General features: G+C 39.0%; 1 protein-coding gene across 7 annotated transcripts in view; it reads right to left on the bottom strand.

Annotated features, from left to right (window-relative positions):
* The window catches only part of ELAVL2 (ELAV like RNA binding protein 2), a 71,787-nt gene that overhangs the window by 24,583 nt on the left and 32,401 nt on the right, over positions 1-14,803 (bottom strand). For all 7 annotated transcript variants that reach the window (XM_060153504.1, XM_060153502.1, XM_060153508.1 and 4 more), the window contains one exon: positions 12,815-12,918. In XM_060153504.1, coding sequence (XP_060009487.1) covers positions 12,815-12,918 — 104 coding nt within the window. The remainder of the gene's footprint in view (positions 1-12,814; positions 12,919-14,803) is intronic.

The raw sequence follows: 14,803 nt of genomic DNA on the forward strand, positions 1-14,803 counted from the left end.
GAGTCTTCTCTGACCTACTTATACATACTGTAATGAAATTATAATGATCCTATCTCTGTGTGTACACTAAATACTCCACAGAGAAATTTCTTCTTGGTACCATCTGTAAATATCTTAAATGAGTCTCAAAGGTCACAGTGGATCTTTTCAAAACAAGGCAGATATGTGTCTATGAACAAATGAGTTAATCTGCCCCAAATTCATTCCTATAGTTCCTCTTATAAATTAGGTCTCCACTTAAAAAGGATAAATGTAAAATATGGGGCTAGGATGGATCAAATTTTTCTACCAATCATTTTTGTAGAAGGTTATTACTTGATAGAAAAAGCACACTTACAGTTTTTAGATGCAAGTGTCCTCCAAAAAAGTACATGTCACATAAAGGCCTCTGTGTCTTTGGATGAGACATTCCTTCATGTGCAATATCTTTCTTCTTTCTCTCCCTGATAAATCCTATTTTGTAAAACCCTATCATCTCTGAAACCATTACAGAGGCCTCTCAACAGCTGGTGACATATCCTTTTCCATTGCACTCTGCATTCACTTACCATACATCCAAATAATGGTCACATAAAGCAAGTGCTGTCTCCCCTGCTACACAATGACATCAAGGACAAGACTACATCTTGTCACATTTTAGCACTGTTCCAACATTTAGCAAAGCTGGCTGGTACATACTAACCACTCAAAATGCCTCCAGAATTAATTAATTACTCATAGGTGTTCCCTATCCAAGACGGTATAACCATGACTGTACAGTCTTACAATAATTTGCAATTAATTATTTTTTAATATTATGATTGATATCTTTGCCTTTAGGGTGGGGGAGAAGCAGGGGGGAAACGCACATGTATAATGAACATAATAACTTTTAAAGCACATGACCTTCCCTACAAACTTGGAGACTGACCCACTGGTCTTGTTATAGTTCCATATAATGTAATAAGGCTGTAACAGGATGAGACTCTTTTACTAAACCTTTAATGTATGTTAAAAAGTTATTCCTCAAACTTCTGAAGGAAATTTTCTAACGATCTTCCTCTTTTAAACAAAGGAGAAGATAGTTTATTTCAACAATCCCCCTTCAAACACCTGTTAGAAATATAAACAGTCTGCAATCCATACCTGTATTACAAGTATACTACAATAGCCAAGATTTATTATTGTTTTAGGGCTTGTTTTGACCCATTTGTCGGGGATCTGGTGTGTGTGTGTATGCACTTATACTCTCAAAAAAAAAAAAATTAGGAAACCAAAATCTCTTTCAAGGGTAGACTGTCTTTGGTAAATAAGACTTGATCATCATAAGCTATACATCGATTAAAAAAAAAAAAGAGGCAGTAACAGAAAACATTTTGGATTAGCTATGGCATTTCTTACCTCTCAAATAGGCCTAGATGGAGATTTGCGTAACAGATACCTGTGTGTGTGTGTGTATAAAACATACAGTAAAAGGATAATAGAAATGTTATTAAAAGCCTTCCCCAGAGCCAAAGAAAGTTTTACCTACATATATTTTGTAGACCTGACCTAAGTTATACAACTATGAAAAATGTGTTCAATAGATAATTTAAAAGGAATAACCCCTGAAATATTACTGAATGTTTTATAACTTCAAACCTACCAAGATATTTTTCTCTCAACATGATTAGAGAATAATCATGGGGAAAGCTTTTTTAAATGAGCTGATTTGCGGGACTAATAGTCTCATTCAAAGACAATCTCTGATTCTCCAAATATCTATTAGACACCTGATCTATATATTCCCCCAAACAGCTTTAACAGAAAGTAATTACTGTACTCCTAAAGCCTTTTGTATGACAGTTGTGAAGATTTTACGAGAGAGGGTTTTTAAGGAAAACACCAACAACCTTAACTGTACACAAAGAAGAGACTGTATATCATTCATTGCCATTCATAGAACTCCTCCAGAAATGTAAAGAGGGGAAGCAAGGAGGAGATAACCACCTTTACCTTTGTTGCAAGACAAAGTGTTCCCCTGCTTCAGATGACCTCACTTTACCTTGAGAATCCAGTTCTGCGGTATTTAATTACACTGTTGGGAGCACAGAATGGTCTGGCACCATGCCCTTTCCCTGGGTCTCACTGATTGATAGCATCAATAACATTCACTGGCTGTAATTAAACCGCCAAATAGTATCCCCTTTGCCACCTGGCAGATCAATGTTCTTTAATACTCAAAGAACAAAGTACAAAGGTGAGAGAGGTGTTTTTAGCCCTCACCTTCACAGTTCATTTGACTTTGTGCTTCAGAGTAGTTTGCAGACAATGCATATTTCACAATTCCCCCAAGAACACTGGTTAATGAAGAACACTAAGGAAAACCCTGCAAGTTGGTGACAAGTACTTATTAACCCATTTTTGCAAATCTGAGCAGAACAGAGACGTACTCAGCCTTTGGGCAACAGTATGCACACACTACTTTCCCACAGCTTTGGGACAAAATACAGTTTATAGGTCAAAAGGTTTATACATTAAGGTAGCACACAGTAAATTTTTTTTCTTTAAATATTTTCAACATGCTATGTGTAAGAGTCCTTTATGATAAGAGCAAATTCCCATTTATTCAGACCCTGACTAGAAAGTTCAAGTATCCAGATACTAGGGAGGGTGGGTCAGGAGTGTTGCTAGAAGTTTATAAAAATGAGACAAACTTTTATTGTATTGTAAAAGCAACCTCTATAATCTAAGGATTCACAACCATCTTGGATCATAAAATTCAAGTCCTAAACTCTATACTATGAAATACCCATTGTAAATGAATGAGCCCCGGAAGAACCATGCGGCAAATTCTCCACTCTCAGAATCAAACATTAAATGATGTTTACGTACTTGTAACGCTAGAAGTATTTAATGACATTCAAATGCTCTGAAAATGAGCACGCGCATCTGTGTATGAGAGACAGAGAGAATGAATGTGTGTAAGAGAAAGGGTAAGTATGACATTATATTCATTAAAATTACACCTGTTAATCACAAGCATTCCAGATAGCTTATGAGAGGACTCACAAATGAAAATCTTACTTACATGTATCAATAGATTTGTTTTGAAACAAGCACCAGAGACCTATCCAAGTGTAAACTATTAAGGTCCACTAAACAATGGTTCTCAGGTCAGGCCACCACCTGCTAAGAATCACCTGTGGTGCTTGTTAAACTACAATTTCCTTGGTCTCACTCTGTAGATAATCATATTCAGTAAGTCTTGACTAGGGTCCAGAAATCTGCATTTTATCAACCAGACCACTCCAGTGATTTTGATGAACATTAAAGTTTTAGCAGTCTCTTATGTTGAGGGATTTTAAATAGGTAAAAGTCTCAAACTCTGGGGCGTGTTTGGGTTTCCTGGAGAGCTCATAAAAATTACAGATGTCAAGCCCTTCTCTTCACCATCCACCAGTGTTGGTTTCTGGATAACACAAACTCCCAGGTAGCTTGAAAGTATATGTGACTATAAATCACCAACAAATACAAAAATGCAAAAGTAAAACAAAGCCCATAAAACCCATCCAAAGGTATTTCTGAGAACCGGACCTGCTGCAAGCGGCTCAGCTGGGTTGGGGAGCCCATCAGTATAGCCAGTCTCGAAAAGGCTGCTGTGCTTGATTCTATGAGGTCAGAGCCTCTCTCAATGGCTCTGGAATCTTTCTAGGAAGGTGAACAGGGTCGTTTGGGTGGTCAGAAATGGTCAAATTTCTAAAGAGTCATTTAACAAAATTTGTGGAAACTAAAGCATTTTCTGAATTATAAGTTTCCAGGGCCAGGCAGGCACTCTGCTTGCCCTTCCTTCGGCTCACCTGTGGGTCATTTCAAGACTCATTAGCAAGCCCAGAACCTATGCAGGAAGGATTAAACTTCTCATTCCCCTGGGAGGAGGTAACCTGGTACTAATGACCCAAAAGAAAGCCTATTAGCATGATTTATTTTTTTCAAAATCTACTTCTCTATAACACAAGGTAACTAAAGCCATTTTAAAAATATCCAACAAAACTGCACCAAAGAATTAAACATTGTGACTACTTTCTTCAGAGTAAAAGTAGCTTTTTAATTCCTCCCCAACTAGACTTCTAAAATACCACTTTAATATAGAAAATGCAGACTGAAAAACAATGGAATATTCTTGATATTCTGTCTCTGAAAACAACAGGTCAACACAAGTATTTTCTACCTCTAGATGTCAAGTCAATCGTTTCACCGGAACTATGTAACCTGGGACCATCTCTACCATTTTATAAATGAGCGAATTAGGCCAACAGAGCAAGAGCAAAACACGAACCCAGGACTTGTGACTCCACGTCCTGATGCAGCATTCGAAGGAGTTCTTCAAAGGTGAGGTGGGGTGGGGTGGGGTGGGAGGGACAGGGGTAAGTAATCAATTTCCTGTATTGTTTTCAAAATATAGCCGCCTCTCTTGCTTGCTCATAAACAGCATGCCAAGAAACTTCCCGAAGCAAAAGCTCCACCAAGAATTCTGATGTAGTGCTTATGGCTGAGAACTGATGCTAAAGGCAATTACAGGAAAACCTGGCAGAGGTGGGAGTGAAAGAAAATCGACTACACATGCTTTTGTAAAGAGCCCACACAAATTTAAAGAGAGACAAATGCACTTTTCTGTGATTTTTAAACTAGCATCTAGGACTCAAAAGGAACCTACCAGAAAAACATTCTTGAAGAATGAGTGGTCTCCTATAAAACAGAGATTCAAAAAGTTACTATAATGCTTCTTTTACTGTCCATTACCATTGAAATACTTAAATCAATGTTAACTCACCTATCTGCTAAATAGGACCTCCAGATACCAGTTTTCTTCTCAAACCGGAGGTCTGGCTGTCTCACATGCACAGCCTGAAAGAGTTTTCTACCACCAGGCACAGCTCCACTCCCTCGCACCTAACAGAGGCCTGGTTCAGAAAATCTCAGGACGCTAAAAGTCCCAAATCAAGGTCCTCAAGAGAATATTCAGTTTGTTTATAGTGTACGGACGCTTGAACATCAATAATGTGAAACGGAAAGAAAACCATAAAAGGTGCCGGCATCAGCCAATGTGGCCTATTTCTGGTCCTAGTAGTACTATTATTAGCTATATCGTTTTTGAACAAGTCCCTTAACCTGAGCTTCCTTTCACTGAGCTTCCTTTCACTGGCCAAAGGGAGTATTTGGCTACAAGACACTATTGTTTTGGCATGAATCCAGACAAGCAAAAGGATAAAAGTCCTATGAAAATACTATACAAAGCAGATAGAGCAAGGAATTAAGAGACTTTTTCCGAAGGTAGCACACCTATCTTAACCTCTCCAGCTAGCTCTGGAAGAACAGACTGAAGCCACCAAACTGACCCAGCACTACTTCTCCTGAGTTATACGTGAACAACAACAAGTCCTACCCTACCCTTAAAGAGCAGTAGAAAAGTTAAGCAGACAAGTGCTAACAGTGCCTTGCAGAAATGCCTTTGCTGATGTACGTTTATGAAACAGGCAGGAAATGTAGGGCCATGCCTGGGTAATAAAGTGATCTATAAAATCCCTCCCAAGGAAAATGGGTTAGTTCAGCTGCTAAGACTCTCCCACCACCACCCTCCATGGCTCACAAGCAGGGATGGACAGGAAGTAAGCTAGGACACTGCCCCCAGGAACCATCCTCCTCACCCTTTCCTCTGTACAGTCTCAGCCTCTGCTCCAACAACTGTGGAAAAGTATCTACAGAAAAGCTGTTCAGAGAATGCCAAGTTATTGCCCTCTAGGAACTTTCAAATGTCTAATTCCCAATATGGACAAAGCTTGTAAGGAGCAGAAGTAACACAACAGGCCTGAAGTCAGGACAAACAAAGTCTGGACCCTGCTAGGTCCCTGAGATAAGTAAAAATCTCTGGGGCTTTTTATGTTTTAAAAAATCAAAGCTGAAAATAAATCATTCCACAAAACACATGATGTGCATTATACAAATAACACATTACTCAAAAAAAATCTGTTATTCCTCATTTCATATAAGGACTATGTAAACTGGACTCAATATAGATACAAGAATTTTATCTAAATGCACTGAAGAGTTTCTGATAATCAGATATGGCAGTACACTTAAAATTTGGCACATGGCTCTAGAAAGTTCCAGACCATGGGTTAAAAATGAAGTTAGAAAAACGTGCACTCAGTCTGTATTTTTTAAAAGGCAAAGAAATCATTTACTCAAAGTTTCCATTTTTGCCTCCACATTTTCAAATTTTGTCTCCCCTCAGAGATCTGACCAGCTAAATAACAATTTAGGATAACGTCTCAAAAGTTGCCAGTTAATCTGAGGTCTGTCCTTCAGACTATTACTTTCAAAATTTCCAAATCTGGTCAAGGTAAAAGGTAAATGATGATCTGTACTCAAGTGTTGAACTGATGGGCACTTTATAGAAGATGCTTTATAAATTTGTGAAGCCCACACTTCTACAAGCACCTACAGTTTGTACCTTCAAGGGAAATATCAACTACATAAGCCACAAGAACACTAGGGTGGCTTGAGATGCTCAGAGAGATGTGGAGTTAAATGCAAAGCAGATCTTCCCCTCCTAATAAACACTCAAGTCCAATTCCGTCACTACTCTGCTCAAAACTCTTTGGTGGTTCTCCCTCACATACACTATAAAACCACACGTACCATACCTTTTCGGATCCCTAACTGCTCTCAGGCTCATTTCTGCATCACCCCCACCCAGCTTTCTCCTCTAGCTAATCTATGTGATTTCCCTAACACCCGCTTTCAAACTTCCGACAAAAGTATGAACTCTCAGCTTTCCTACTATTATAAAACCCACACCCCAGAATGGTGCTGCAGATATTTTAAACAGAGCACCCACCAAGAGGCAAGCCTGTAGCCAAGCTTCACTCTCCCATTCCTGCTTCCATGCTCTTTCTTTCTCTACAGTGGGGAGCAGATTTATGCAGTCTATCTACAAGATATTTCCTCATGTTCAGAACATTTATAAATGAACAACTTAAATGAATAAAAACCAACCCCATCCCAGATAATCCTGAACCAAAAAGAAGGTTGAGCCAGAAAGTGTTTCCAGTATGAATTTTACCGTGGCTGCTACACATTCAACAGTGGCAAAGGGAAACGGTTAAAATTGTTACCTCCTCAGGACAGGGTGCTTCATTTCATTCTAAATGCATTCTCAACTAAACCATTCTATATGATAACCATGAGTTCATTAAAAACAGTTACACCTTTTCTTAATATGCAATTTGGAAGACTACGGAAAGTTAAGAGTCAGGTAATAAACATACTCAGTGATAAGTTAATTCATTAATTTTAAAGATTTTACAGATATAGACAGAAACTTAAATGGTTAAAAGATAAGTCCAAGATTACAGAGCCAGTTAAATCACTTAAGCAATGCCAGGGAGGGTAAGATTTCAGAAATGTAGTTCTATATTCCTCCTAGATTAAGGATATAGTTCATGCTAAACAGCAAAAGAGTCTGCAAAAATGACATTTACTGAGAAAAGGATAAGCTAGGAAATGGTATAAATTTAACAAAAAATTAAAAGCAATACAGTAGCTTAGAATAAAGGTTTATTAAGCTTTACTTAATTGCTCTCTAATAAACTGAACACTTTAAGGAATGGATATTACTATTTGTAATTAATATTCCAACTTTTTATAACAGTTTTTCCATACAGACTGAAATGGTAGTTTAATTAGTTTTAATATGAGAAATTCCAAATTAATGTATGTCAATTAATAACTTTTAAGCCAAGGTAAGATTTAATCTGACTTACATCTGAATGATTAAGAAAGATCAATTTAATCAAAACCAAATCTAGGCAGTTTTTCTATGCTGGTAGCATTTCTAGACAGGGTTTCTTCTGTTGTGAGACAGAAGACATGGATTTCTAAGGGTAGTACCTATCAATAATGCTGAAAAGTTCTCTATTCCTTGAGATAATAGCTCCTACTACTTTCAGATGAAGCAAGCCCACTTTGTGGAATAAAGCTTCCTAGGCCCGTTGTAGGAGGGGGAGGAGTTGGAAGAGATGCTGGGAGTCAAGATATCCATTTTACTGTGTATGTGATATTCTCTTATTCACAGTACTTGATGTGGGGGGAAAGTCTAAGTATTTTCAGAAATGAATGCTTTTACTCTGCTAATTATGAATTTAAGTCTGATGCCATTAACCTAGGCAAAAAAATACATTTTCCTTTAGGATTGGAAAGAATTGTGCATATACTCCCTTTTTACTACCCTCCTTAATATCAAAAGTTAAAAACATCTTGTAATATCCACTTTATTTACCAGCTGATTATTAGGGACAACGCGGGTAGGCTTAACCCATCATGACTGTCTCCTGTGCAGTTCAAGGATGGTGTGATGTCACCAGCAATGTAAGCTGCTGGGACATTAACCCAACCAGGAAAAAAAAGTGATCCTCATCTTGAACCTTTAACCTATGAATGCTGCTATTCATAATAAATAAACCTCTCTCTAACATAAGGTGAACATATTAAGTTTTTCTAATTTCTAAGCCACACCTCTTAAAAAGTGAAAACTGCATGAACTGCTTTTTACTCCGAATACTAAACTAGCATTCAGCACGCTCAAAAAAAAAGCATGGTTAATATTCCAGTTAAGTGAATTATCCAGAAGAAGATTATCAAGGTAAAAGATGAAGACAAATGGAACTTTGCATGCAAAAATACCAAGTGTTTAGAGAAACCATCTATTCAAAAAAACGTACATTTTGGTAGTTTCTAAGTGCTAGGTCTTAGACTCACTGTCACAAATTACCTAGAAAGCATATTAAAAACAGATTCCTGCATCTCACCTCTGGACACTGATTGAGTAGGTCTGAAGTGGGTCCCAGAACCTGTACTTCTAACTCACTCTCCTTGTGATTTTGATACAACCAAGTTTGGGAATAACTGCTTTAGGATTTCACAGTGCCTGAGGGACTTTGCTTTACTCATTGCAGAAATACTGAATATTCGTCATTTATTCAACATACCATCCCTCTATTGCACAAAACCCTACTGGGCTAATGCTACTAGGAAGCCCCAGGAGAAACTGCTAAATAAACCACCTTTCACAGCACTTGATTCACTGTTTTAATATTCCAATCTATAAAATGCATAAATGCTAGGTGGTCTGGAAGACATATGAGAAACCTGAACTCAAGGGTGCACAAACACTTGTACACTTGTACATAACGTATACATGAATTAATCTACTGCAGCTTTCTAACGGAAAGCATGGTGTCACGGCAAGAGTTTTAGTGTAGATATCAAAAGACAAGGATTTGAGTCACAGCTCTGTCTTCAACTGCCTGGTCTAAGCTAAACTCTATGACCACTACCTAGGTCTCAACTCTTTTACTGGGGGCAGAGGTTAGTGCTTAAGTCTAAATCATATATGGGTCCCTTCGACCCCAAAACTTCTGTGATTCCTCATGGGTAAAGAGAACATATTTCAAAGAAGGGGGGAACCCAACACGAGTTAGAACAACCCAGGAAGGCAGCAGCTGAAGAAAGAACTTCAGACAGGCTCTAAAAGATGAGATGATTGCTGTTAAACTGAGTGAGAGGGACTTCCCTGGTGGTGCAGTGGTTAAGAATCCGCCTACCAATGCAGGGGACACGGGTTCGAGCCCTGGTCCGGGAAGATGCCACGGAGCAACTAAGCCCGTGTGCCACAACTACTGAGCCTGCACTCTAGAGCCTACGAGCCACAACCACTGAGCCCACGCACCACAACTACTGAAGCCTGCATGCCTAGAGCCCGTGCTCCGCAACGAGAAGCCACCGCAATGAGAAGCCCGCCAGCAACAAAGAGTAGCCCCCGCTCACCGCAACTAGCGAAAGCCCGTGCACAGCAACAAAGACCCAACGCAGCCAAAAATAAATAAATAAATTTATTTTAAAAAATAAATAAAAAATAAACTGAGTGAGAAAGAGTATGCCAGGAAGTGGGAGCTGTATGAGCATATATGCAGAGGCTGGAAATAAGATCCGCTTGCAAGCAAAAAGCCAGTCTGACTACCATAGGGAACAGTAATAACACTGGGTCACTCCAAAGTTAAGCCAAATGATACGGTAAAAGAGTAGGGGAATATGAGAGAATTTTGAGTGAGAAGCAATATGAGGAAAGTGGTGTTTTTTGACGGTCACAACCAGGACGGACTGGAGAAAGGAAAAAGAGACTAATTTACAGAATACGGACCGGAAAGGCTTAAATACAACTTCCAAAGGGTACTTAGAGCAGTGAACACTAGGAAAAACCTGGCTCAGATGTTGTATAAGAACACAAGACACATCTAACTGAAAATAAGGGGGAAAAAAACACACATAGAAAGAACAAATAGACAAAAACGGTGCTATGTAGTTTTGGAAAATGGTCTGCTTTGCCTCAGAGAAATGTGGGCCAAATTGAGGACACCAGCTGTTATCTGGTATCTTTGCAGGAACTGAATGGGGGTGGGGAAAGAAGTAGCCTGCTGCTTACCCACCACCTCCACCCCCATCTCAGAAAATCCAAAGAAAAGTAGCAGATGCCACATGTGGCGTAAAAGCCACAAGGCATTACTGTCCTTTCTTCCACGTATTCTGCCTGAGCAGCTGGGCCCTGAAGAGAAGGCCGGGTGATGGACAGTGAGGAAGCAGCTGTCACCAATGGTCTCTGTGCAGGCCATGGGTATTTCTTCTATGGAGACCTGTTTCCCCTGCATTTCTACCTTCTCGTGGACCTTACTGCAAAAGAACTGATTTAGAGCAAAAGAGCTGACTCAGTAGAATGAAATGAGGGTGATACTTCTGGAATGGAGAAAAGGGTATGTCAATCCAACCATCTATTCCATTTTCTTCTTAACCACCACTCAGGACCTCAAAACTACGATAAATTAGCAGCAATCCTGAAGTCAGTTTAAGTTGGGAGCCTCACAAAAATCTGCAGTAGGATACAGCATTCACAGAACAATCTGACGGTAACTGGACATTGGATGTCTTCTTTTTAAGGACACTTGATCATTACACTTAACAGTACTATTAAAAGGTTAATCTCTGTGACACAAACAGAGAGCGTGCAAAGAAGTGTGGACAATTAGAAAAAATCATCCAGATTGAAAAAACAAGGTCAAAATAAACAAGTGTTTGCAATCTTAGAATGGATTAGAAATCTAATAATCAGACGGTTTGTACGTAGGACATTTTCTTGACCAAGAAACATGCAGAATCTCGGACATCTTACATCCAAGTATATTTGGGGGCCACTGCATACAGTTTCCTTTAGATGAGACAGTGGTGGGAGGCATTTTCCCTCTGGGCCAAAAAATATAAAGAACAAGATGTCAAAACTACCCAGGGCTAGTGAATTACCTTAACTGACAACTCTGAGAGAAGCAACTTTTTTTTTTTTTTTTTTTGCGGTACGCGGGCCTCTCACTGTTGTGGCCTCTCCCGTCGCGGAACACAGGCTCCGGACACGCAGGCTCAGCGGCCATGGCTCACAGGCCCAGCCGCTCCACGGCATGTGTCATCTTCCCAGACCAGGGCAGGAACCCATGTCCCCTGCATCAGCAGGCGGACTCCCAACCACTGCGCCACCAGGGAAGCCCTGAGAGAAGCAACTTTTAAGCACAAAGATGACACTGCATTTCCAGATACCTGAGAAAATGAGCAGAAATCTTCCAGACACGTCTCTAAGCAAGATGGATACCACAGTCAGCTGTGACTAACTTCCCCTTACCACTCCAGGCGATGGTCTGAGCTGAGTTCTTAAATCAAGGGTGGAAAATAGGTTCCAACTTGAGTCAATTGACAGAGGTTGTCTGGAACACTATTTTGAAAAAAATACTTGGGAGCCTCATCCAGACTCAGTGAGAAAGACTGATGCACTGGGCAGGAGAGGGAAAACTGATGGCACGTGAACTAAGCTTCTGCCAGAGGCAACGTCCCTTTCATATTTTAAAGGAAAAGAAATCTACACAGCAAACTGGATTAACTTCTTATCCAGAGAGAATTTACATCAGAATTTCAAAAATTCAAAAAAGCAGGAAAAACATCCATAAAATTATTTACCATTTGTCTTGAAAAGAAAACTGTAACAGAAAAAATAACCTGTGTGGCATGTACACTCTTCTAGTCAGTCTCCTCAAAGTAAACTGAATCTGCCAGAACAGAGTCAAGCTACAGCCCAAGGACATGTTTTTCTATGACCCAAGAACTAAGAATGATTTTTACATTTTTTAATGATTGGGACAAAATTAAAAGACTATTTTGTGACACATGAAGATTACATGAAATTCAAGTTTCAGTGCCCATAAATATAGTTTTATAGGATCACAGCCACATCTATTTGTTCATATGGAGGTTATATCTTCTTTCAAGCTATGAGGGCAAAATTGAGAAGTTGTGACACAGACTGCACGGCCGGCAAAGCCTAACATATTTACTACCTGGCCCTTCACAGAACAAGAATGCCAACCCCTGTGCTAGAAGAAATGGTATAAGGTTTCTTCAAATTATAGGCAAGTAATTCTCTATCAAAGAAGGAAATTTAATTCAGTAAGTTTCATAAAGTACTTATCTGAGAAAGTTGCTGCTCTGTCCCTTTGTTAACACGTAAGTAATTACATGTAGTACTCATGAATAAAGTTTCCCTCATCATGCAACAAACGAAAAAATTCTGCTATGCCTCCCAGAGAAGTGTCCATATGGGCACAAAATGAATAAAGGAAAGAACTGCAAGTAGACCTTAATTCTTTTAACCTCTGTTCTGCAAGCAGATATTAAAAAAAAACAAAAAAAACCATAAACTTACTTTTATTGTTTTGGTTTGAAGTCTCAATCCATTCAAGGTGTTGATAGCTTTCTCTGCATCCTTAGGGTCAATGTAGTTCACAAAGCCATATCCCAAGCTCTGTCCTAATGAAAGGGAATGGGAAAAAGGCATACGTTAGCTCTACACCACTGATGACAGACATCCACTTTCATTCTGGCATATGGTCTTGTCATTAATGCCAGCACACTCTCTCAATAGAAAATAAAAGTCTACATTAATTCTTCTAGAAATATACATGTGGCCTTTTTTCATCTCCTGTCTATTACAGTTGCAAGTTTAAACAACAGTTAGAACTCAGCAAGCTGTGCTGTTTAAAAAACACACATACCCAAAGTGTTCCATCATACATGTCCTGCCTGAGCCAGAGCACCCAGCAGCAAGGCAACATTCAGCTTCGGAAACTGTGGGTGCAAGTCTCCGCTGAGCTGCTGTGTGGGCTTCATGGGCACGACTTTTTCAGCTTCAGTTTCCTTACCCATAAAATTGGAAAGCGAAAAGCATCAACCAAGAATCTGTCAGTGTTCTGTACACATTACCCTGACAAATTTACAGCCTTTACCAAGTACAATTATTTCAGATTCTAAAACGGTGGAGAATCGTGAGTATGTGTGTGTGTACATGTAATATATGTGTGTATATGCATAAGTACATTAATTTTAGAGGAGCTTATTCAAATAAACTGAATCCAATTTTCTAAAAGGGGTCTGAAGACCTAGCTAAGGAATACAGGGAAATATGAACACAAAGATTTACACTTGAGGACATCCAAGCCCATGAGAACATGTGGAAAAGAAAGAAAAGCATAAACAAAGATAAAAAACAGAATAATTCTGGAGTAAGAGTTGCTTCCAAATGAGTCTATTGTTGCTTTTATCCATCATCTGAGCCCTCTCGCCTCTGGCTCACTGATGTGTCCCGACTCTATAGGAAGTAACAAGAGATCGGAATCAATGGAACGCACAGACAAGTAAAGCCAATCCTAAAGGTCTCCATTTTTCAACTAAGGGCAAGTTTCTCAGTTTGAAAAGGCGAGAAACACTATACGGGTGGTGACAAAAATGGACATTAAAAAGATTTAGTCTACTAAAAGTCAAACCAAACCAATTGAGGGTTTCCTGGAAGATTCCCAGTAAAGGTCCAAATACTTCTTATTAATTACCATTTTTGGATCAATTTCATAGCAAAAAAAAAAGGGATTTTTTTTTCTTTTAAGCAGCACCTTAGGTCCAAGTGGTTATGAATACAGATATTTAGAATAGGCTAACCAGAGTGGTCAATGTGGTTCTTTATAAGTATACAAAAAGAGAGAGAGAGAGAGAAGGCTAAACACAATGCCTAATAACCATGAAAACTTGGGATTATATTTTGGGGACCACAATAATTTTGAGGGGATAATCATTGCTAGCTTATACCCTTTTATCAAATTATATTTTTTTCTGTTTTTAAAAAAGGGGGTTAGGAGAGAGCTAAAACTAATTCAGTTCTTTTTTTTTCTCACACTACTCATATAGATTGTGTTTTACTCGAGGCTCTGTTTTTTAAAAGTTGCATGTGAAACCATTGCATTTTTAAGCATTCAGTTTTTTCCTAATTTGACATTTATCATGTGTCTATTGCATGCCCAGTGCCCTCTTATGAAATGTGCTGCAGTTCTGTTGTCACTGAGCAGGATTCAAATAGGCTGAACATTAAAAAATCTGCTCAAAGAAGCTGTTTATGATGAAAAGAATACAGGCTTTGGAGATAAACACACAGAAGTTCTAATCCTGGCTCTGCTGTTTACCAGCTGTGTGACTTTGAAGAAACTACTTAACCTCTCTGAGTCATTAACTTCCTTATTTCTAGAATGAGGATAATTCCTACCCAGTGAGGTTGCTAAGGCAGTGATGACAACATTCACTATTGACGGAGGTAGACCACTCCAGTCAAAAAATAAAGTGAGGAAAAATAACATATATCTACTACATG

This window comes from Lagenorhynchus albirostris, chromosome 7 (assembly GCF_949774975.1).
Source record: "Lagenorhynchus albirostris chromosome 7, mLagAlb1.1, whole genome shotgun sequence".
Lineage (NCBI taxonomy): Eukaryota > Metazoa > Chordata > Mammalia > Artiodactyla > Delphinidae > Lagenorhynchus > Lagenorhynchus albirostris.